This window comes from Camponotus floridanus, unplaced genomic scaffold (assembly GCF_003227725.1).
Source record: "Camponotus floridanus strain SB8 unplaced genomic scaffold, Cflo_v7.5 scaffold19, whole genome shotgun sequence".
NCBI lineage: Eukaryota > Metazoa > Arthropoda > Insecta > Hymenoptera > Formicidae > Camponotus > Camponotus floridanus.
Window position 1 is genome coordinate 2,566,423 of NW_020229314.1, and position 25,140 is coordinate 2,591,562.

The 25,140-nt window shown below is 34.8% G+C and overlaps 3 protein-coding genes across 9 annotated transcripts in view; 1 reads left to right on the forward strand and 2 right to left on the reverse strand.

The window, feature by feature from the left end:
• Positions 1 to 17,188, reverse strand: part of LOC105247991 (syntaxin-1A) — a 78,282-nt gene extending 61,094 nt beyond the window's left edge. For all 5 annotated transcript variants that reach the window (XM_011252499.3, XM_020026462.2, XM_011252517.3 and 2 more), the window contains exons 1-2: positions 16,944 to 17,188; positions 7,220 to 7,306 (exon numbers count right to left, since the gene is read on the reverse strand). In XM_011252499.3, the coding sequence (XP_011250801.1) occupies positions 7,220 to 7,306; positions 16,944 to 16,976 (120 nt within the window). In that variant the 5' untranslated portion in view covers positions 16,977 to 17,188. The remainder of the gene's footprint in view (positions 1 to 7,219; positions 7,307 to 16,943) is intronic.
• Positions 17,189 to 18,361: 1,173 nt separating this feature from the next.
• Positions 18,362 to 20,420, forward strand: LOC105247973 (GTP-binding nuclear protein Ran). 3 transcript variants are annotated; one of them, XM_011252472.2, is made up of 3 exons: positions 18,362 to 18,701; positions 19,232 to 19,719; positions 20,016 to 20,420. In XM_011252472.2, exons 2-3 carry the CDS (start codon positions 19,288 to 19,290, stop codon positions 20,229 to 20,231), a joined length of 648 nt encoding a protein of 215 aa, XP_011250774.1. In that variant the 5' UTR covers positions 18,362 to 18,701; positions 19,232 to 19,287; the 3' UTR covers positions 20,232 to 20,420. The 3 variants fall into 3 exon arrangements, with proteins under 3 accessions (XP_011250774.1, XP_011250765.1, XP_011250782.1); XM_011252463.3 differs by having other exon boundaries at positions 18,363 to 18,605; XM_011252480.3 differs by having other exon boundaries at positions 18,365 to 18,449.
• A 1,672-nt stretch (positions 20,421 to 22,092) lies between these two features.
• LOC105247964 (elongation factor Tu, mitochondrial) lies at positions 22,093 to 24,622 on the reverse strand. Its single transcript, XM_011252452.3, has 6 exons — positions 24,456 to 24,622; positions 24,209 to 24,261; positions 23,706 to 23,871; positions 23,318 to 23,625; positions 22,566 to 23,230; positions 22,093 to 22,490 (listed from the first exon to the last, which is right to left on the reverse strand). Exons 1-6 carry the CDS (start codon positions 24,490 to 24,492, stop codon positions 22,301 to 22,303), a joined length of 1,419 nt encoding a protein of 472 aa, XP_011250754.1. The 5' UTR covers positions 24,493 to 24,622; the 3' UTR covers positions 22,093 to 22,300.
• Positions 24,623 to 25,140: the final 518 nt, after the last annotated feature.

A 25,140-nucleotide genomic window follows, 5' to 3' on the forward strand; every position in this document is an offset into this window, starting at 1 on the left:
CTCTCGTTCGCATATACATCTCAGACGCGGTCTAATTAGAGGGACGAAAGAGAATGGCAAATAATATTATATCTGTAGCGAACGTAGAACGATGGAGCCAGACCCGGGCTGCATGATGGCGCATGTATGTACACCGCATTGTAAATCCCGGACGAAATCCCGTCCCATCGATTCGCAAGCTGAAAAAGGATGCTTATTCTTTTCCGTCTCATTCGCTCCCTCGCATCGACCTTTCCTTGATGTGATTCCGCCTGACTCATCGGGATCCTCCGTCGTTTCATCGCAAGAAACGACGTCGGACGCTAGCCATGACGACAGCGACGGCAATCTGGAATTTCGTCGGCGAAATCGAGAGAGATAACCGACCATCTCGAAGAAACCATCTCGGTCCGTAAACGTTAACTGCCCCAACTCCATCTCACTTTAATCCCCTTAGCAAAAGCACACGATGACGAGAGATAGTTTTGGGAAATGACATAATTCTGACGGTTAATTCAATTCTAAGGGCTTGGCAAGGTTTTTCTAGTTATGAAGCCGTGGACGCGGTTTAGGATGTATCAGTTAAGGATGTTTTGTACCTATTTTCAAAATATTGAGAATTTAATGGAAATTGTACAGAATTCATTCTGTACAATTTTTAAATCGATTCACTAAAGCGTTCACAAGTTATAAGGATTTTAATTTGCACCGAATTAACATGTGTTTTTATGGAAAACGTATAACCACGTCGATTCAAATGACAAGAACACATGGAAATAATATTCAGATTTGTTGAAAATTTGCAAGAGTTTAGATACAGAGGAAATATTTGGTCAAATAATATTATACAAGTACTACCTGGTTAAAAAGATATTACATATAATTCGATGAAGTTAGCCATGTATCTGTCACAAGGCGAAATTCTCTGCCAAAAGTTAATAATTTCGATTAACAAAATTCGGAATATTTCAATAAAAACGCAATAAATATTAAAAAATACATCTCTGCACTGTAACTAAGATCAAATTGTAATATTCCACAAATTCCACAATTTCTTACTCAAAATACATCAAAAGTGGATATATTCGTCAATATTGATTTTTAGCTATTTTCTGCTGGAATTGTACGTACAAAACATTCTTAAACGCCAAATTTCTTCGTAGTTGTTATAAAATAAAATGACATCGATGAACAAATGAGGCTAAATATCCGATAAAGGTATTTATTTCGCGAACAAATTTTCAATTTAACAAAGAGCGATGTTCTGGAGCAGTTTTCGCGTTGCTTTACATCAAAGGATAACGCGTTAGGCGATCGATGACGAAAGGATCGTTAAGAGCTCTTGTACTATATAACTACACAAAATACACACACACACACACACATTCTCTCTCTTTCTCTCTCTCTCTCTCTCTCTCGTTGACAAAGCGTACGTTGTTTCACGCATACAGGAACGAGCATCTCATTAGCACCATCCTGTGCATCATTCGCGGCGACGCATCCTTGCTAAGCGCGTCCTCGTCCTGCTCCGCTGTTGTACCCGCTCGCCCATTCGATAATCCCTTCCGTTACTTCCCCTCTTAACTGCGACTGCATAGTGCATAGACTGCAACGTGTTTACATACGAGGTACACGAACGCGCGCCTTACGAGGACAGCGGCCTAATGGTTTCTACGGCGACATATCTTGGCATCATCCCCAAAATACGAGCGATGCACGTATCGATTTCGTGTTAACCTCAAGCCCCGACGTCTTTTTTCGCCCCCAAATATTTCTCGGATATTGCTCTTTTGTTTTCAAAAGAATTTCGAAACGAAATGTTATATTTATTAGTATATTAGTATATTCTTTATACTACCAATAAACTATTATATTACGGATAATATCGATGCGTTGTTATTATTATTATTACTATTACAATACAATTATAATATAGAAATATTATTTATTATTATTATAAATAAAATTGCTAAATTCACGTAACGTTTCATGGAATCATATCAATGCATTGATAATCATTTATGAATTATAATTATTGTATACATGTTTATAATAGTATTAGTAATAGAGAGAAATTATTATTTCATCACATAATAATTCCGTCGCATAATCTCCATTAAAAATTTTTATAAATGCAAATAAAACAGGCTTTAAAAATCGGAAAAATTAAAATTTTAAAAGACAAACATTATAACAAAAACATCGGCTAATTAACGCAAACGTGTGATGTCGATATGCAAAATTAATAAAAAAATTATTCAACATTTAACGCGTAATTTTATGTTTTCAGATTAGAATTCACGGGCCGTATGTATGCCTTATGATCCTAAATTACAGTGAAAAAGGTAATTATCCTCCTCCGGGCTCTGTCTAGAGAAGATTCCGGAAGTTCGTCTCGCGACCCGTCCCTATGCGTAATTTCGCCTCGAAACTCGAAACACGCTTGTAAAGTTCGCGAAAACGGAAGAGGATATTAACGCTCGCAAAGATGACGAGAATAAGCTTGCGCGCGATTACACGCGCCAAGGAATTTTGTATCGACAGAATTCCAACTTCGTGTTTCGCTTCTTTTATCCGCATGAGTCGGTACCACAAGGGTCTTAAGCCGATTTCGCTAATGTAGCTAACAATATAGCGAAAATTCGGATTTAGTCGCGCATACCAGTAATTACGGAGACACACACGTGACATTTTACTTGTCAAAGAGACTTTTAATGTCAATTCAATGATTATGATATATATATATTGATTTTTTTTAGCACGCTTCATGTACCTTAATCATCAAGTTATCATAATATTCCCGGTACAAATGTTAACACGTGAATTATTGTAAACATTTTTTATTAAAAATTGTATTAAAAATATTTCATTAAAATACATTATACTGCTGACATTTTATACATATTTTTTATAACTATGTATTTGAAACGATAAAATTTATTAGTTGTGAAACGAGATCTTTTTTTGCACATGTGTATATACTTTTTTTCGAGGAAAAAATGCGACTTATTAGTCAAGTTATATATTAAAGATAAATATTTTTAATATTATATATAACATGTTCCTTAAATACAAAATATTAATCCACAATTCTGTAAAGAAATTAAATCTGAAAGATATACGTGTATGAAGAGAAAAAATAACACATCTAGAGAGAATATTAACAAATATTACTTTCATCTCCATGCTTTTATTTTTGCGAAACGTTTTAAACTTCATCGAGATAATATAATATAATACATCATGAAAGTCTCATGATAGCCTGAAGCATGCAAAATTGCATTTTGAAATCCACTTTTTGTCCCGGAATGAAAAACAAACATTGCAGAAAAAATAATGGTACAAAAATAGTAATAACAATAAGAAAGGTGCACGCAATTTCCATGTTATAACAGGAAAATAATAGGGAACTCCCAGATGACAGGGTGCTCGTGGAAAAAACAGCGGGAAATAAAGATGCGTGATAAAACGAGCGAAATGACGACGGAACGCGGTAAAAATCAATCTAACTTGGTGCGCGCGTGCTTTTCGCGCGCTCTCTTTTACGATCATCCATTTACATGGGAACGCGTTCTTTTCTACGCCAAGATTCTTTCCCGTTGGAAAATATCGTGACAGCAACAGAGAGGAATTTCTGCGATATTCGTATATATTGTCACCAAATGGAAATTGCATCGTGCAATTTTACTGCCGCGCGTTACGTTGCCTTATTAGATTTATTAGCGACATAAATATAAATATACGGTTGTCGTTATGTGCCGATGTGAATCATCAATTATTTAGTGCCTTTACACGACCAACACATGCTCGTTTTTGTCCTTCAAAAAAAAAAAAGTAAATTAATCCATTATTCATTAAATTTGTCATTCCAAAGAATACAGGATTATAAAAATTTCCGTTAATATAAAAAAATTAATACGATAAATGTAATAAATAATATGTATATATGTAGCAAATAATATAATAAAATCTGCATAGAAACAAATTTTATGCGCGACAATTTTTGACAATAAAAATGTGTGTAAGAATAAGAGATTCTCTATAAACGTACGTTTTATACGACTTTGTAATTTATAAGTTAAATAAATGAACGATTTACCCATGTATGTATGTTTCCGATAAATACAGCAATGAAGCAAAATAGCAAATTAATACAGCGAGTTATAATAATACAATTGTGGCAATGTTTGCAAGTGTAATGACAGTATTTAATACAACAAATGTAGTTAAAATTAGCGTCTCGCAAAGCAATTCATTCTTGCAGTTCCGTAACGGAACTGAATGGAATCTCTATTCACATGGAACTCTGTACTGCAAATGCCCTCGGGGATCATCTCTACCAAGCTTTGTTATTTTATTAGTCTTTAGTCATTTCACTTTATTATTATATCATATTTAATGAAATTGGAAATATATTTGTTCTTCTAAAAGAAAATACAAGTATTTTGTCAGTAAATATCTATTTTTTTTCAAATTTTAAACTTAGAGTTAATTTTGAAAATGTCATATATAAGACACAGAGAGAAATCACAAAATTATTCATTAACAAAAAATACATTTTCTCTCCCTAATCATCTATATACAAGGTGTTTCTTAATAAGTGCAACAAATTTTAGGAGATGATTCTTGGTCGAAAATCAAGGGGAGTTTTTCATATAAACATACTTCTACATCTCTCCCTGTGGAGTTACACTCCTCCAAAATGAGGGTGAAAATTAGATTTTTTTTTTTTTTCAAATTTGAAACAAGTTAAAGAAATAAAATTAGGTGGATATTTTCCACTAATAAAAAGGTTATTTATTAATATTTTTTCCTCTCATATTATTATAAGGAGATGAAACTAGCAACCCCCTATTCAATTTTTTATTAGAACTTTTTAATATGAAACTTTTTATATGAAAAACGCCCCTTAATTTTCGACAAAGAATCGTCTGAAATTTTTCGCACTTATTAAGAAACAGTCTGTATATCACAAATAGTTAGAAATATTTGACTTAAGTTCTAGCGCTACTACGATTCTAGCGCATTTCCAAATTCTGCTTACGTAGCACGAAACACGAAAATGGTGGCGTGTAAATGATGTTTATCGACTAAAACACCCGTTAATGCCATTTTGGCTTTCGCTTCACGAATCTGCATTGCCTGCGTCCCGATGATCGTGTTAAAATCCGACCAAGGCATCCTTTCCGCCCGCCTGAGGGATTTCACGAGCGTTGTATTTTCCGCTGTTGGAAAATTGAAACCTCCTCATGGACGTCAACGTGCACGACCACGAACACTGGCAAAACAACGTGAAGAAACACGCCGTTCGCGGTAATTATTATCCAGCTAAATTATACACGATAATTATAGTCGCGCAAAGTTATCTTGACGATCTGACGCTTCTCTAATCGACGTAATCGACGACAAACTAAACTGGTCTTTAACGTGGAAGTCCGGCTAGATATCGAAATAACTTTTAATAATTACACCCCGTTGTTGCAAAATTACTTGACGATAAAGATTATTCGATATTGGAAAAACCGCGGATGAATCTACAGATGATATATAATGCATGAAAAATATAATAATGTAAATGCAATAAATATAAATAGGTTTATGTGTGCCAATAAAAGTAAAATTTTAAGAGAGAAAATTGTTTTGAACATAGAGATGAGGAAGCATTTGCAGAGATCAAAAGTGTATCCTTTATTACATTTTATAAAAGTTATCGTTTGCCTTGCATTTCCAAACATTTATCCGTAAAAGAGCCACGTGAATAAAAATGAGACAAATACTGGAACGAAGGTATGTACTTCAAAAATACGAAGGTACTTCAAAAAATATGAACTATGACAATTCCAAAATGTATTTATGATTTATATTTTTTTATAATCTTGTAAATATAACACCTTCTCTTTAAGCTGGATTTTCTTTATTCTCGTTTCCATAGCATTTGTTACAATGTTGACACGATCAACAGACTGCACGTCTAGACGTAAATAAAGCAATAAAAATATACATTTATAAAAAGTATTACTTCTTCTCTCGAAACTCCATCTGATAAAGACGTAATTAGAGAAAATGTGATATTGTTTAATAAAATAATCTACAAACGCTGCAAAGCATAAAATAATTTCTCTTATCTCGTTCTCTACTTTCTTTTAGAATTTAAGGAATGAAATGATACTATCGTTATGCGATACAGTTGTTCTGCATTCCAAATAACACCTCGTATCTACGACCACAAATCACAAGCTTGCCAGAGAAGTAATGTATCAGATAAAGAAACTTTTTTGCATTCGAGAGAAAAAGTGGAAACCGACTTATTATCATACGTACGATAAGATTCGTATACATAAAATCACATACGTTCGCTTCCCGTTTTATTATCGATGGAAGTTAAATGACTGCAATTCCTTGTTTTTACATCCGCGATATACATTTATTCTGTAAATGGCGGACATTCGCTAAATTAATACAATAATAATAATTTCAAAGCGGCGCAAAAATTAATTAATTTTCCGAAAGGCGATTACGCGGTAATCCTCGAATAATTCACGATTTGAATTATCCTCGAAAAATATTTAATATAAACGCGTATACGAAATATATGGAACATACGGTGAAATGTGCGTCACTTCAGTACGAAAACGTGTGTTTGCGATTCCGCCCCGTAATTTCGTATAAGCTGATTAAGCGATGCGATTAACGCGCGACGTACCGATACTCGTTAGAGATTTCGCTTCAATAAAGTGCGGATCACGAAGGCATCTTCGAACCGTAAAAACGCTCCGGGAAAAAAGACGTGTCACGCGCGTTTGTTGCAGCTGCAAGAAAGCTGTATCTTGCTGCCCGAGCAAGTGCGCGCACACACACACACACACACACACACATCCACAAGTAAAAACATTTTATCGTAAAATAAGGGAGAGCAGGCTCTCATGAGGCACGATCGATAGAATAAGAGAGTTCTGTGCAAAGATTCCAGCGCGGAATTTTTAGAGAATGCCGTATTTTCTCCGAGTTATTAAATTTTACAGATACATATAAGCACCGTTACGCTCTTATGTATTATCCCGCGATATTTACCTGTATCTATGTGAAAAGAAGCGAGAGAAGGAACCGTGCGCATTGTCCTCCGGTACGAGCGATATACTCTTTTTCGCTGATACTGGTTTAACCTACTTTCGATTGTTGGGAAATCGTGCGCGGCGCCGGAAATGAAATTGCCGTAGCAAGAAATTAATTCGTTACTCACCTCCGCGAAGAATTCCGTCATGAAATCATCCGGCGCCCCGACGTTGACGGACACATCGTCCGCCACATCGTCGTCATCCGACTGGGCCTGCAAAGAGAAATACAATCAGATTAGAAACAGAATAATCTCTCTAAATGTATCGGAATCAGTGAGAGAGAGATTTACAAGCAGTTAAGTACAGCACTGATTACAGTGATAGTACACTGATTCACTTTTAGAGAGGACAATATTTAAGGATATTTTTTAATTTTTGTAAAACTAATGTGAGTACAATAAAAAAAATAATAGATTAATATGAATGATGGATAGAGAGAAAAATATTTATATTCGATTTAATTAGAATATCAATTTTATTTTCTACTTTATACAACGTGTTTCTAATCATATGTGTAGCGCAAGCAAAAAAAAAATAATTATTTTTCATTTGCATTTTTTTTATTTCTCTCGAGAAAATAAAGTCTAGTATAAAAAATTCTAATATTCTAATTCTCGATTTATTTTTTATCGAGGAATAGATTATATTAATTCACACAACGATATTTCCCTTGTATATTATTCATTTATTTAATCTCTATAAATGTATATTTAAAAAATATTGTGTACGCTCGATAAGCGAAAATATCATACGGTAATCGTTTTCACATACTTGGTTTCCCAGAATATTTGAAATGGAGTGATGATATAAAATTATTTTCGGATATTATACATACGAGGCTTATCGATTAAGACTAGGTCGGTCATGATTTATTCCAATGCGATAAACGTAAAAGCATATATACATGCATGACTAACGAGTTTCATCAGTCATTGCGTACGCGGACATGTACACACGCAATCTCCCATCCTGATAAGACTGACTTCCTCTCGCGTAACGTGGTACAACCGCTTCCATTCGTGCAATAATGATCTTGCCCTCGTTAGAATAATCTCACATATTGTAATAAATATATTATCTCTGCGTTCAAATTATTTGAATTTGAGTCAAAAGATAAGTGACGGCTTTATTCTACAATTTCGCTTACATTTTTTATTGAAAGAAATAAGAAAATAGATCATATAATACTTTATATAAATTATAGATAAGATTGTAATATAATAGATTTAACAGGGGAAAAATGCATAATTATATTTACAAAAACATTGTACTGACATCTTATATTGTTAATTAAATTATATTTGTACGTGCATTTTAACGTGCATTCAAGTGCTCGTAAAATTAATTTATTGCATTCTTGTCATCTTATCTTATCTTATCTCAACCGCTGAAGCATTGTAATACACAAGCTCGGGATATTAATTAGTATTTGGAAACATTGTTGTAAATGTTAATATAGACATTTAATATTTAATTTTAGAAAAATATTTCTTAATATATTATAAATATTATAAATATTCTTAGAATAATATAAACATTTTTAAACATTATAATATTATATATTATAATATTTTAAACATTACGATTCTAGATAATCCAATATAATTTTATTTTTTAAATTTAGAATACCTTGTATGTGTTGTTTTCTGGACATACATTATAATATAAATATGCTATATATCTTATTCATCATTATTAAAATGACACAGCTTAAATATTAATAATATATAAATAAATTTTACGATAATGCTAAGTAATTGTGGCTTATAAGCATATATTTTGAGGAATACTTTTCAAATTTAGCATTTTCATCTATCTGATAAAATAAATCATAACCAAGTCGCTATCATAATCATAATCAGCTTAAATTCTAATCATGTTTCTGTTACTGATTATTAATAATCCCAATCAAACAACTAAATAATTAATATTTAAAATTCATTGTTAAGATCATTGTATAAAGTCATCATTAAAATGTCATGATAAAAATTCATTATTTAATCTAGATTTCGATTTTAGAACTTGTATATTTAGATAAAACTTGTTTATATAATTATTTTTCGATTATTTTTTATTTAGCAAATTAAAATAATATAATATCTTTCTCTCACAAAAATGTGAATATATTATATTTTTCTCAAATTTTTGTGTGACACCTATACATATAAAATATTTATTAAAAATTTAAATATTTTTCGAAATTTCAAAACAAGATTTTCAAATAAATGTTAGATTTGTCAATCAATTTAATTCATTTTGCACCACACAAATTAACTTTTAAATAAATAAGAGAAACAATACAAAAGTATTTCACGTACATTAATATTTGAAAATACAATCTTTCTTTGCAGCGAATGCAATGCTAGATATGCTAGATATAATGGGCTAATCGAGATTGCAGGAAAATTTCTTTCATCAAACGATAAACTACAGCGGGCAACAGTATTTTCTTTCATTATAAGTTTAATGTTAAAATAATAGATATAATGACAATTAGAAGGCTCGTATATTGCAATGCAAAAATAATCAATTAACATTAAAGGGCCGACAATACGAGCAAATTAATAAGTTAGAAATAAAAATAAATAAAACTATTAATTATAAGTTCGTTTAATTAAAAGATCACAAACGTTTGGACTTAACTTAGTCTTCTTCAGTATGATACTTAAATAAAAAACAATATATTAAATTGGTCCGTAATTGATCGCAAAATACAATTTATAAACTAGTCAAAATGTGAAACAATCATCAGAGCGCAGATAAAAAACAATAAGAAGTCCTCAAATACTTGTACGGATCGCATTTATACGTTTCGACGATAGGAAATGGAGTAACGCAGAGAGATAACTAACGCCCCATTTAAACAATCTTCTTCGTTGGGAAGCGAGAAGTTGTTGATTTGAAATTGGTTATGTCAAGTTGTGTCCGAGTCAATCCATCTCATACTGTTAATAGGAATAAATTAGATGAAGAAATGAAAAACTACATTAGATGAGTTATTGAAATTTCCATGAGTATTTAAAAAAACAAAAAAAAAAACAAAAAAAAACAATAATTAGTATGTACTGACGCAATACCTATTAATAATAATGAATGAGTAACTAATGTTGAAGTCAATGATAATTAAAATTGCTTACAAGAATGTCAAAATTTGCTTCTGCGATAGTCATAATGGTCTTAAAGGCTTCTTACTGTCTCGGAGTTCGAACCATGACTGTTAGTATACAGTAATTTCAGAACATATTATAAATAAGTAACATGCGTTTGATTGGGAAAACGTTACGTAATTTTAGACACAGAGATTCATTACAAGAAGATACTTATCTCTGAAATGTTACACAATAAAGAACAGAAACATGGAATTAACTTGAACACAGATACAGAATTACTCGACAGTGCATATTTTGATATTCTAGACGAGTTATCTAACGGATAATAGTTACTTTGTTTTCGTTTTTATTTTTGTTTTTATTTTATCATACACGTTATTTTCAACTTTTATCATGACACATACTAACAGTCATGGTTCGAACTCCGAGACAGTAAGAAGCCTTTAAGACCATTATGACTCTCGCAGAAGCAAATTTTGACATTCACGTAAGTAATTTTAATTATCATTGACTTCAACATTAGTTACTCATTCATTATTATTAATAGGTATTGCGTCAGTACATATTAATTATTGTTTTTTTTTTGTTTTTTTAAATACTCATGGAAATTTCAATAACTCATCTAATGTAGTTTTTCATTTCTTTATCTAATTTATTCCTATTAACAGTATGAGATGGATTGACTCGGACACAACTTGACATAACCGATTTCAAATCAACTTCTCGCTTCCCAACGAAGAAGATTGTTTGAATGGGGCGTCAGTTGTCTCTCTGCGTTACTCCGTTTCCTATCATCGAAACGTATAAATGCGATCCGTACAAGTATTTGAGGGTTTCTTATTGTTCTTTATCTGCGCTCTGATGATTGTTTCACATTTTGACTAATTTATAAATTGTATTTTGCGATCAATTACGGACCAATTTAATATATTGTTTTTTATTTAAGTATCATACTGAAGAAGACTAAGTTAAGTCGAAACGTTTGTGATCTTTTAATTAAACGAACTTATAATTAATGGTTTTATTTATTTTTATTTCTAACTTATTAATTTGCTCGTATTGTCGGCCCTTTAATGTTAAGTTTAATGTTGTTGTTATGAGAATAAAGATTTCGTGGAACGAAGTATCTACAGAATGTCATATATTACATTACATTGTTTCTACCTCTCAGAAGATTTGAAATAAATATTAATCAAAGTTGGGGAATATCATACAATATTATCAATGTTTCAATTATTAGATCTATCTAATACTAGTTCACGTTATATTTTCAAACTTAACCATTTGGAGAAGCAAAAATAATGTTCTTCCATAAAATTCTATAAAAAAAAATAAAATGTTAGATTACTAAAATAATTATCCATGAAAATGATATTTATATAACTTATGTCATGTTTCTACAATGTTGTATTTACCTTTTCATTAGCAATTTATATAATATTTAGACATATAAAATAAAATAGAGATATAAATATAATCTTGACCCGTTTGAAAAAATTATAAAAATGTTTGATGTATGCGATATTTCATATAATCCGCGCCCCATAAAAATGTACATACATAAATTACAAAAAAAAAAAAAAATTATCACTGATAAAATTCATGGAATTAAAAACGTATAATTTTATTAAACAAAACTATGCGGTACGTTGTGTACTTTTTCTCTTTCTAACGTCTATAAAATCTCTACTGCTACAGTGAATGCATAATTTTTCTTGCATAATAATTGACACGTGCAGATACCTCGCGCCTGTTAGTTTCGCGGCCGCGCTCGTTTCTATCGCCCTAGTTGTCTCGGGGTTCTCGCTTAATCGATACGATATTTGCATACAATTAAGAAACGATTATAGACATCGCGCGCGCGATTGCGACAAAAGAACCGAAGAGTGTATCGTTCCTCTCTTCGCAGTCGATAATCGCGTCCAAATAAATCGCGATGGCAAATAATATATTTCGATAATGACAGGTACACGCGAACGTGGAGTAAAATAATAACGTTACCCAAACAAAGTTTAGCGCGATGACCACGACGACAACTATAACATTATGTGTATCTCTCGATTCTATAGCATATGCGAGTTGGGAGTGAAATCGATATAATTCTGGTTAGTTGGCGGTTACGATGCTATAAACGCGTAAACACGATGCTTTATGTGTTTATTCGCGACAACGGAAACTCGGACAGAACTTGGGGCAAAATAATTTGTATATCCATTAGCAATGGAGATTGAATATTCATCTCGATATTGTAACAATTTCAAACTTTGCTCCTTTAATTACGAAAAATATTTCACCCGCAGCCGCACACACGCTACAACTCTCTGTAACTTTTCAATTAATCGAAATATATAAAATTTCGTAACGCGATATTTCCCGATACTTGGTATCGATAAATTTCGGCAACATAATTTGAAATACCGCGGTTTTCTCACTCTCTCGAGCTTGCGCGCGCTTTCGCAGAAATTAAGTAGTGTTATATCGACCAACTTTTATATAAACTTTTTGCACTTTATTTCATATTTTACAATACATACATAATTTATACTGTATATATTGTGCCATATTTAGATGCTATCTTATACCTAACGTAATTTTCACGCGATCGATTATTGTTCCCGTTTCGACTCATGCCGTGCTAAGCCTGAATCGCACCAGCAGTCTGGGTTAACTACTTTAGATCAACAATTTGATATATTTTTCTAAATTGCATTTATATCTATAGTACAGAGCAAAATCAGTGATTAAACAGAAATAGCTTTAATCGATTTTTCCTACTGTCGGAATTCTACATCTTGTACACGTGCATGTTCCAGTTTAAATATTTTGTCCCAAATATATATATTTATGTCAAATTAAAATACATTTTCTTTTAAATAATTCACAAAACAAATAGAAAATTTATGAAGCCGTCCTTTCCCCGAATAGAAAATCAAAATAATTACGCATTTATTATATACTTGTGAATAATTTAATAATTTAAATACCTTTTAAATATAAATTCGCATTTTTTAATATCATAAATTTTAAATTTAATTATACTCTATATAAGTCATAGAATTTCGATGCGAGAAATATATGAAAATAATCTCGCGGTTATCCCCATGAAATAAAAATGAGACAATTGATACAGGAACATATTTCCGTATTTACATAAGATATATATTTTCATATCGAAAATCGAGATTATTCGGATTGTATCGATTTTAATCAGAGACCTACATATTTAACGTACCAAAATATTGATATAATGTAATCTCCTGCGAGGAGGCATCCTCAATTCTTCAACAAACTCGAGACATTTTCGTCCACGCTTTCGAATTCTAAGCGGCAACGGATAACTTACTGCGTTCTGTCAAGCATAAGACGTTATTCGAGGTGATTATTAGCATGTCTAACGAATCGTTATGTAAACGACGAACCTATAGTAGGGATAACCTTCATGTACGAGCGAAATCATCAAGAGAGTAAACGCGCGCCATCAGCTGGGTCAAGGAACAATCTAAAGAAAAATGGTCCTCGTCAAAAGAACAAAACGCCTCTTGTTCCTCTAAACATCTCGAAAAATTACATTTTTCTCAAGAAATTAAAAAGTACTAAGAAGAAAAAAATTACGCAAAAAGATTATCTGCTTTTTGCAAAATTAATTATTAAATTATTATTAATTGCAAATGATAGATTCTCGTTGTTTAATATAAATTAATATATTATATTACAGATATGTTTTATTATATTTGTTAATTATAAACGTTGGAAAAAATTATTACATATAAAACAAATTTAACATTTCTCTGCAAAAAATATTGCAACAAACAATATACCATAAAAACGTTCGGAACGTTTGACATCTTTCTCAATTCCTGAGAGTTTATAAAGATATGTGGATCGGCATCAAATATATATTGATATATTTCGAAAGAAAGGAGAAAAATTGCGAGATTGCGTCGTACACGTATAATCCGCGAGCATATACTGGAAATCTTTATGGCGAACATAAAAGGTCACGGCACACTCTCTAGGAGATAGCGACGTAACGTATGAATCACAATTGTAATAAACTCGCGATCATTTTCGTGAGAGAATTATCTCATACCGAGCGCGAAAAAATGTCTCGCAATTCGTATATCGTCTCATAAAAGAATCTCGGTTATTTATAGAAGATGCTCGCATTTTTTATGCAAAGCGACAAGGACGATAATAACCGAGCGATGTAAATGCGGGATGAATTTTAATTTCTTGCGTTTCTCTCATCTTACAATGGAATATTATACTCCCTTTCTCTTCCTTCAAAGTTATAAATAATTATTATAAAAGCGGAATGAAATAAGTACGAGTCAAAGGAAGATTATGATGCAAGGATAAAGGATTTCTGAATACGTGCAATTTACAGATATAAAAATGAACTTTAATAAAAATGAAATTTATTATAATTAGATTTAAAAATCCATCGCGTCGAGCATCTTCCATAAAAAATAGCGTTATTACTGTTCTAAAAAATTTTTCAGAAATATACATTTAATTGTATATAAGATAAGCTATCTGTTTTGATATGTAACTTTAAATTTTTTAAGATATATAAATTTATATTATAGTATAAAACGAATTTTCGTTTCGAGATAAATTCAAATAATATATATCTCGTATCTTTTGTAATAATATTGCAATAAACATTATTGTGTAATATAATGATATTGTTTCCGAAAGACTAATGGTTTAATAATAGTCAATGACGAATGCGAGGAAATCCGTTGGTAACATTCTACGCCCATACGTACTTTCCACGAATGCCACTGACTAATGAGTCATCGAGTATCAGCTAGCGTGATACTTGATGCGTGTCGTGTGCCTTTCAAAACAAAATTAAGTATATTAATTGAAAATTAAGAACGAAAAGAGCAAGTGGGGTCGAATAATCTCCGCTCTATCATTACTGTTAATTATTATAATGTAAATCATAAATAAATAAATAAAGTTTTGTTTGCAAAATTTTGCAAAATTAATTTAAAATATTCATAGCATCTTAAAGAGATTTTAAAAAATGTCAAACTTGCAAAGATATTATATATTGAAAAGAATATTTATAATTTTAATCTCTCAATCATTAAAGAGATATAAAAGATTGAAATATTCGTACGACACAGAAAGCTAAATAATTTAGCAGCGATAAAAGCAATGTTGTCGAATTATTGAACTAAAAGTTTGTAGCATTTTACGTTATTGCTGATTTTCGATCGTCAATAATGTTACACTTTATGGGTGTATCTTCGTCTTATATCGGAAGTCATATATTTTGATTCAATCGATATCTCTCTCCTGCTTTCATGCAAAACACGAAGTATGTATGTACATATTGCATATTCGATATCGTCAATGATATCATTAACAAGTTGACAACGAATCCACAAGCGTGACATAACGATAGTACCTGGTACCCTTTCCTCTCCCTCCCGCCGCTATTATATCAATTAAAACGAATCTTGGCGAATTCGAAACCGGTTTCACGCACAATACCCTCGAATATTCGACAGGTGCAATCGCGTTGCATTTATATGACGAATTTTACCGCATTGAACCGTGCACCGTTGCAACATTGCCACGATTAATCCTTTCATGCGACGTGACATTTATTCCAGCCTGACGAATATTTGTCACGATGATCCGCTATTAAAGTCGACTGACAGCTTTAGTGGCTGAAATTTTTTTCCTCCTAGAATTTTTTTTTGCATCCTCGCTTCTGTCTCGACGTTTTAAATATCATCGAGAATATTCCAAAATACGTATAATCATGGAGAGAACATGTTTTGTAAATTTTTTTTTGTTCGTGTCCTCTCGATACTTTATTATATCATCAACTTGAGATCGAAAATATTATCATAAAAATATTCCAAGGTACACGTACGTGTATATTATTTTAGAGCGAATATAAACGAATGTTTTGTGTAAATATAGCGAGGGAACGGACAACGGTGTCCTTCAGAGCGATCTAAGCGAAGCGCAAACTTGACAGCCACGCGAGTACGTTAACCAGGGAATTAAGGTGGCATAATTTTGAAAAAAATGCAATTTTCGACACGCGAATACGAAAACACATCTTGCGGCGAATCGGGCGATTGATTTGCCATGAATGAACGTGGGACGTCGTGAACGCGCGTCTACGATATCCGAAGCTTCGCCGGACAATCGCCGACGATGTGGGATACGTTCTCCATTCATCCGCGCCTCGCCAATAAGTGACAAGGTCGGCCATGGTCGCCATGGACCCGGGATCGGTCCCGCGGTCTCCGTAATCGTAAGAGCCGACGACGATGACGATGACAACCGCGACGACCTTCGGTTCTCGTCGCGCGAGATACCGATCGGTACAGCGGGAACACCTGTCAGCTCGAGCGAGTAAACGAGACGCCTGTCATCCGCCGGTTACGCCTTCCCGATAACGAGCCGAGCCGGTGCCGACGAGACCGTCGACACGGCTCGAACCGAGCGATTTGCGGGACGACAAGCGCAAGTTTGCGCGCTCGCTGACGTTTAAACCTCGCGACGGGAGAGTCGCGGGGCGTGAGTTACGCGTGTACACGAGTGCGTGAGGTGTACGCGTGTCAACTCGGTTAGTCTGGTGGCACGTAACATGGGTGAGACAGAGATGGAAAAAGACGCGGAGAGCGAGCGGTAGAAAAGTCAAGTCGGACAGAGAAAGAGAGACGGAGAGAGAGGAGTAATCTCTCTCTCGACGGTATTCACTCACCGCGACGAGGGCTGCTAATCTATCCTTGGTCATGGTGAAGGGTGACGAGGAGTTGCGAGTCAGCGGGCGATGTACGGAGCGGCGTGTCTAGCGGGTAATCCCATTCACGGTTTTATCCATGTACGACGTGCACGGCCACTAAAAAACTAAAGGAAACGACGGACGCACTAGCACCGCGAGAGAGGCACGATCGTAAAATCGATACACTCGCGAACTCGCCTGCTTCTGCAGTGCCGTCCCGGCCCGACGCGCACGCGCCGATGACGTCAACTTCGCTTGCCAGGAACGGCGCGGCCGGCGCCGCCGGCGCCCCGTCCAACGGATAAACAATCGCCGGAGCAAGGACGTGACTTTCGATCCCGGGCCCGCTCGCGTCTTCGTTTCCTTCTCCTATTTTCGCACTCTTCCGTTCCACGCGCTTATAATGTTTACAAACACTCACTCATGTACATTGTTACGCGAAAGAATATTGTAAACACGACGTTATATCGGAAAATGTACTGTAACGTATATATCTTAGAATCGCGGAGATGTAAAATATAAATTGCGACGTGCGTCTTAAATTAAGTATCTGTCGAAGCAACAACAAAGAAATGCAAATAATGGTAACATTAATATAAAGTATTAATTAAAAAGTTTCTCTGGGGTATATGTTTCTTTGTGATAAGAGAAAATAGAAAAAAATATTGAATGTGATTTAATTATATGGATACATATAAACATAAAATGTAGAATTGTGTGTAAGATGTAATTCAAATTAAATTTGCAAAATTATAATATAATCGAGTAAATTTAATTTCTTCGTGTAGTTATTTGGCGCCGACAGTTGAAATCTGATATTTAATATACAGATTTAATCGCTTTCGTATCAAAAAATTACATCCTGTACGTTTCAATTAAATAATTAATTACTCGATTCTACATCGTTAAATGTATGAATGTCCGTTTTATCTATTAACGATAGATTAATTGTCATTATAAATATAAAACATTCTGCATAATAAAGGGACAAGATCAAAGATCAAAATTGCAATTAATTAATTACCTGTGAACCCGCACAATGTACCTGTCATTTCAAATGATGCAAGAAAAATTGAAAAAAATAAAGGAGAAAACGCGGCAAAAATATCTCAAATTAATTACACGAAGGCGACAAATATCCATCCACCAAAGCTTCCTCGCGCTTCATTTATTCGATCCGTTTCGCGCGAAATAACCGATCGTTTCCAAAGGAAGCGGACGTCCCTCGTGAAAACGACAAAGCAAAATCGAACGGCCTGCCTTTCAACATTTGCCGCCACGGGATAAATCGCGAAGCGCCCTCGCGATCGTGCACCTGCTGCGTTTCGCTGCGCAACTGCACCGTCTCGCGCGCCGGGTGCACCGGCGACGGAACAGCGCGCAGATGTCGCTGGCGGCGCGTTTCCGGCGAGTCGGGTCAATTGCGAGGATTTCTGCGTCCGTCGAGGTGGAAGCGCGCGCGATCTCGTCGCCGAGGAAGTCGCGGTAAATCGAGTCCGATTTTTTGCCGTCCGCCCCGCGGCCGATCGCCCCCCGATCGCGTTCACGTCGCGACCCGACGAATCGACGAAGGTGGCAGGTCGCCTCCGCTTGTCCGCCCCAGAGGAACGCCATTGTGAGCCGTAGCGACTGTGCCGTGCGGTGAGTGTACCGTTCATTTTCACGTGCATTCGCCGTCCACCCGGGAAAATTTTGTACTCGCGTCGAGACCGAGGGCCGCGCCGGGCGGAGTCGACGGTAATAATGACAGGCCGCGCGCGGGCGAGCGGATACGTCGCGAGATACGTCGGACGCGACGAGAGTGAAAATCGGAGGGAAAATTGTGCGGCCTTTTGCGCCTTCGTTCGACAGGCGCCATTTCCACGTCGCGCGCCGCGCCAGATTATCCCGCTGGATCCCGAGCGCGTGCCGCGACCCGGCTTCTTCCCTCGCGCCCGCGATTCCCGCGCGTCGTCCGATATATTCGTTTATCGCGAGGGTATCTCGAGACGTGTCGAGTCTCTTGTCTCTCGATCACGTTCCCAACGCGTGACCGCGAGGCTTTTTCCAGTAGCTTCGATCGGCGGGTGTCCTTGGTCGAATTTTTCTCAGATCCCCTTCGTCCACGTAAATCTTGGATTCGACGTGAATCTTCACCTCCCTCGCGATATTCGCGAAAGTAGAAAATATTGTGTTTGAAAAATCGTCTCGCGGAGTCTCGCCGGATTTTTTCCGCTCGCTGCATAAGGTGGTAAGCTAGAATCTAATCAGTCTCTCTCTGTTTGCAGAAACGTGACACTTCCTGACATCGATCAAGTCTACGGAAAAATTAACAGTAACAAAAATGGCAAACGAACCCGATATGCCCACCTTCAAGTGCGTGCTCGTCGGCGATGGTGGTACCGGTAAGACCACCTTCGTTAAACGGCATCTGACCGGTGAATTCGAAAAGAAGTACGTCGCCACTCTGGGTGTAGAGGTGCATCCGCTCATCTTCCACACCAATCGTGGACCGATCCGTTTCAACGTCTGGGATACGGCCGGTCAGGAAAAGTTCGGAGGTCTTCGCGATGGCTATTATATTCAAGGACAGTGCGCCGTAATTATGTTCGATGTCACATCTAGAGTGACGTATAAAAATGTACCCAACTGGCACAGAGATCTGGTCCGTGTCTGCGAAAACATACCGATTGTTCTCTGCGGTAACAAAGTCGACATCAAGGATAGGAAAGTAAAGGCCAAGAGCATCGTGTTTCACAGGAAGAAGAATCTACAGGTAGATACATATGTATTTGCAGGGCAATATTTCAAACTACATATGTAAACATAAATATTCTTCAAATTATGTATATACATGTATATATATTTAATTATTCTTCTTACTTATGTTTAAGCTTTTTTTTTCTCTATTTTATTTTTTGTTTCATGATGATTCAGTACTCTGATATAAAGTGAAGAAATTACACTGTCCCTCTAATCTGAATTCTACTTACATTATCCCCCCCCAATCCGATGTTATAATGTTACAGAATATAAACCAGATATACAATTTTGATATTTTTTACATTTCAGTACTACGACATCAGTGCAAAAAGTAATTACAACTTTGAAAAACCTTTTCTCTGGTTGGCACGCAAGTTAATCGGAGATCCAAATTTGGAATTTGTCGCTATGCCTGCGCTACTGCCGCCGGAAGTTACTATGGATCCACAGTGGCAGCAACAGATCGAGAAAGATCTCAAGGAAGCTCAAGAAACGGCATTACCAGAAGACGACGAAGACCTTTAGTTTATTTAATACTGTGGTTGTGGCCTTTACGGAGAGTAAGGCCTACTATACGAGTGTCCCTTGGATGTACCGCGCACTCGTGTTTCTTTATATAGAGATCGAAGATTCTTTCTTTGGAGAAAATAATTACATATTTACAAAAGCAATTATTTAGTTCAATAAACATTATTCTGGATAATTTTGATGTAATTTTTTGGATCTTCTACTATTGTTATCATTATAGCCTTAAAGATGGGTCATGTGGATATATTAATGCGAAATACACGCATGTGTGATTGTGTATGCAAATTATCTACACTTGCATGTTTAGATTTTGTAAAATTCTCATGTAAGAGGAAACAATAATGTCATATAAATTTATAAATTAAAAATGAAACAAAAGGAGCGAAGGTGAAACAATTTGTGATACCAGTTCATAGAATACAGTCTGCTAAAGCTGTTGTACGTGATGTAATAATGAAACGATCTAAACAAATTCTTCGCATTTTTCGATTCGCTCGCTTGTATAAATGTGCGTGCGTGCGTGTGTGTACATATATACGTGAGAAATGGGAATTGTGTAAAAGGCGTGCTGTATATTAAATACAATCGCGCTAACCCACTTTAAGGCATATTTAAAATAACAATATTTGTTTTTTATGTTTCATTTTCATCGTTTTCTGACATCAAGTGTAGAATACAAACTGCCAATTCTGAAATAGATATACAATAGTTCGGCATGCAGATTGCATCAGTTTACAAGAAAGAATCTTGCGATATGCATATAATTGCAAATTTTTATAAGCAAAAAATGAATGTATCATTTGTTCAACTTAAATTATATAAACAGAGTGTTTTTTTTTTCTATACAAGAGTTTTGTTTAAAAGTACGTGAAACTGTTAACCCACCCTTTCAAATCATTGTTCCCGATAACTAATTAACAGAAAAAAATAAACTATGTGTAAATTACACTGCTGAATTTTTAGCATAGAACGAAATTAGAGGAATGACATTGCAACATGTATATTTAATTCTTGTACACTTCTAATAGCGTTTCATTATTCTGCTTGAAGCAGATTGTACCGCGCTGATGTATGAACTTTAATAAATTATGAAACTGTTTTTAAAGCTATAAAAATTTTCGAACTTTTGTGTATTAATCGCGCAATTCCCGACGTTTTATTAACATATTGTTTATTTCAAAATGCACTAGATCATACATTGTATTTCTTATATAGATGCATGAAAACACTAAGAAAGAAATCAGATATATTTGATAAACCTATGCTTACAATATATTTGAATTAATATAGACTACCATCATCAGAGTTCGAATCTCAGTGCCGTTTTCTTCGCTCTAAATGTATGTTAGTGGTCGAGTATCGCGAAAAGCAATAACTCCGTCTACTCCGTGCCAGTTTAACGTAGCAAAGAGAGCACCGTGGCATAGAATATAAATATATATACATCTACATATATATATATATATATATATATATATATATATATATATATATATATTATAGAATATAGAAGTATATATATATGTAATAAAATATATGATTATATAATGAAAAGTGTGTATAAGTACATACATATGACTTATATATTACATTTATTTATAACATTAAATAAACGTATAATTCTGTATTAATTTATACTTAATTATATATAATATATATGAATTTGTATAGTATGTCACGGTTCGCTCTTTGCTATGTTAGATTGCTTTTCGCGACACTCGGCCGCTAGCATGCACTTTGAGTGGGGGGAAACGGGACGAAGTCCGGACTCTGATCATATCTCATACTATTCTACGTTAATGACTAAAATTATAAGGATCATCTCTCTATAATAAAATGGTAAAAATACATTTAAATATATAATTAACTTATATATTTAGCATTACAATATCTGTGTCGGTTTCACATTTTGCACATTTATCAAACTAACTTCCATTTCAAAGGAATGTCGGATATTTTGAACAGACTCATTTCAGTTGTGATGGAGATCCGACTATCTGATTTGACATATGTTTCTTTTTGTTATAGCATGATTATGATTTATTTCAACAAATATTTTTCGAGTTCTACTGTTTTTGTTGCTTCAACTCCTTCTGTTTTGCTTTCTTACCTTCAAGAAGGGCTACTCGCTCTGATTCGGTAAGCGGTTTTAGAGTGTTAGTAACCACACCAGTTCCTACAGTCACTACTCCATCTCGTAATGTGAAGCGCTGTCCTTTTTCTAATACCATTGGTTTTATCAACTTTAGTATCAATCTGCAACAAAAGAGCACAATAAATATACATGACAAATTTTCGAAAAACTATACATTTAAATGAAATATGTCTTACGTAGCATCCTCTCCTGGCATGGCTAAATTTTTATTCCCTCCTACAGCAGTCTGTACTGCAATATCCCATGTTCTACAAAACATTTGTAATTGCATCATACTTGTTACAGGTTTCTTTTTGCCTCCTTCCTCCTGCTTCAATATATACACTTGCGATTCTATGTGATCGTACGCCTTCATGGTACCAGGTTTACACAATACCATGCCTCTTCTAACGTCGTCTCTCTTCAAACCTCTTAATAGAGCACCGAGTTGATCTCCTGCTTGAGCTTCATCCAATATCTGATGAAACATCTCTATACCTGTGATTGTACTTTTCAAAACTTTGTTGTGACCAATAATCTCGCTTTCCATTCCTTTTTTAATTTTTCCGCGCTCCAATCTACCAGTGACCACAGTACCTCTTCCAGGAATAGAATATACATTCTCTATCGGAAGTAGGAAGGGCTTATCCAGATCTCTTTGAGGAGTCGGAATACTTTTGTCTATCGCTTCCAACAATTGTAAAATAGCTTGTGTACCTATTTCAGGATTCTTTCCTTCGAGCGCACAAAGCGCACTACCCTTTACTATCGCGATGTTATCGCCGTCATAGCCCATTTCAGAAAACAATTCTCGTATCTCCATTTCTACTAACTCAACCATTTCTGAATCAGCCGCATCAACCTAGAAGACATTAAAAGATATGATTTCGATACCATGTGTACTTGTGTTTACTTTTTTACTCTTAACAATCTTTTGTACATGTTATACCTTGTTGATAAATACAATGATGTGCTGGATACCAATTTGTTTAGCAAGGAGCAAGTGTTCTCTAGTCTGTGGCATTGTACCATCTGTGGCTGCAACAACCAATATAGCGCCATCCATCTGTGCCGTTCCTGTGATCATATTTTTAATGTAATCGGCATGACCTGGACAATCCGTGTGTCCATAATGGCGATTTTCTGTCTGGTATTCTACATGTGCGACGTTAATGGTAATTCCACGAGCTTGCTCTTCAGGAGCATTGTCAATGTCACTATATTTCTTAGCTGTTGCTAGTTCCTTTTCAGATAATACTGTTTATAACAATATTTTGTTTATTCATGTTTCTGTTCATATGACAAATAAAGCAAAGTATAATTATATATGTATATACCTTTAGTAATAGCTGCTGTCAGAGTTGTTTTGCCATGATCTACATGACCGATAGTACCTACATTGCAATGTGGTTTGTCACGAGAGAATATTTTCTTCTCTGCATAAAATCTTTGGCTGATAACAGTTGGAAGGAACAGTCGACTATTCAATTGATGACGACGTTGCTAAAATAGTACAGTATTATAATGTATAATCAAAGAAAATTAAAATTTAGCTATACATTAACAGTACAGTAAATCATATTGAATCTTACACTATATAAAAGATATATATATTTAGAGATAAAAATTTAAGAAAATCGAGAAAAGTACAAACATTAACGCGAAGTAAAAATACTATAATTTTTTAATAAAATGTTGATTCGAATATCGTATATTTGTAAAAAAATTTTCACTGATAATACGATTTATTTGAATATTAGCTTTTATATAGCTAGTAACCGCTATTATCGTCAGCCATGAAATTAACGAATCGTTGTTGACAGCAAACATGAGAACCTACGCATTTAGGCAGTTGCTTCGTGAAGATGATCTGCCTGAGGGTTTGTCTCAGCACTGAAATAGAAATATATGATTGAAACAATGTTTTACTGATACTTTCAATGTGCTTAACCCAATTTCATCACGTGTGGTAATCATTGTCGGGAAGGAGATTCCGGCGACAAGACAACGTTAAAGGAATGATCAGTAAAGTTTATCGGAAAGATTCCCATCGCGTTGGCGTGAATATGAATCTTTTATATCCTTACCGGGATTGAAAATCGCTCTTGTAGAAATGAGAGCCATATTTCTCAAAAAATCACTCAATAACGAAATGCAACTCGGATTAATCTCCGGCAAGTGACGAAAACTCTCGAAAACTCGCCGGAGAGAATTGCAGAGAATAGATGAAACGTGCTGCCCCTTATGCAACACTCGTGGCAGCTCGAGAAAAGATCTGAATTATCAGCGGAGGCAAGGTAGAAAAATGCATGAACCTTGCCTTAGGGCGCGTTTACATTTTGGCAGAAAATCAGAAGCCAATCAGAACCAGAGAGAAGACTGAGAGGTGTCATGGCCCGCTTTTAGGTGATCCCTGAAATCTGTTAATCTAAAAAACGTGGACATGAACTACAAAGCCAAAGTCCACGAAAGTTCTCAGAGAGTAACATATATATGCACAATTTCTGATTCTGTTCCGTGCTATGTAAAAAATGCCTGTAGTACACGAAATGCCTATGTACACGAAATGCCATCAGTGCTGTATAGCAAAACGCATATGTATATAAATATAAATAAAATTTAATTTGAATTTTTTAAATAAATTTTGTGGTCCTCTCTCTCTCCCTTTCTCTCTCTCTCTCTCTACACATACACAAATAAACACACACACATATAATATATATATGTATATATAGTATAACGCTACAACTTTATTCTGAAATATTTGCGTTA

What these genes read in the sequence shown, in the direction of transcription:
- LOC105247964 (XM_011252452.3), bottom strand. Translation starts at nt 24,492, where the DNA reads ATGGCTCTCATTTCTACAAGAGCGATTTTCAATCCCG. An exon ending in AAGAGCGATTTTCAATCCCG is followed by an intron (nt 24,262 to 24,455) that starts GTAAGGATATAA and finishes TTTCTATTTCAG; the next exon opens with TGCTGAGACAAACCCTCAGG. An exon ending in CGAAGCAACTGCCTAAATGC is followed by an intron (nt 23,872 to 24,208) that starts GTAGGTTCTCAT and finishes GTACTATTTTAG; the next exon opens with CAACGTCGTCATCAATTGAA.
- LOC105247973 (XM_011252472.2), top strand. Translation starts at nt 19,288, where the DNA reads ATGGCAAACGAACCCGATATGCCCACCTTCAAGTGCGTGCTCGTCGGC. An exon ending in ACAGGAAGAAGAATCTACAG is followed by an intron (nt 19,720 to 20,015) that starts GTAGATACATAT and finishes TTTACATTTCAG; the next exon opens with TACTACGACATCAGTGCAAA.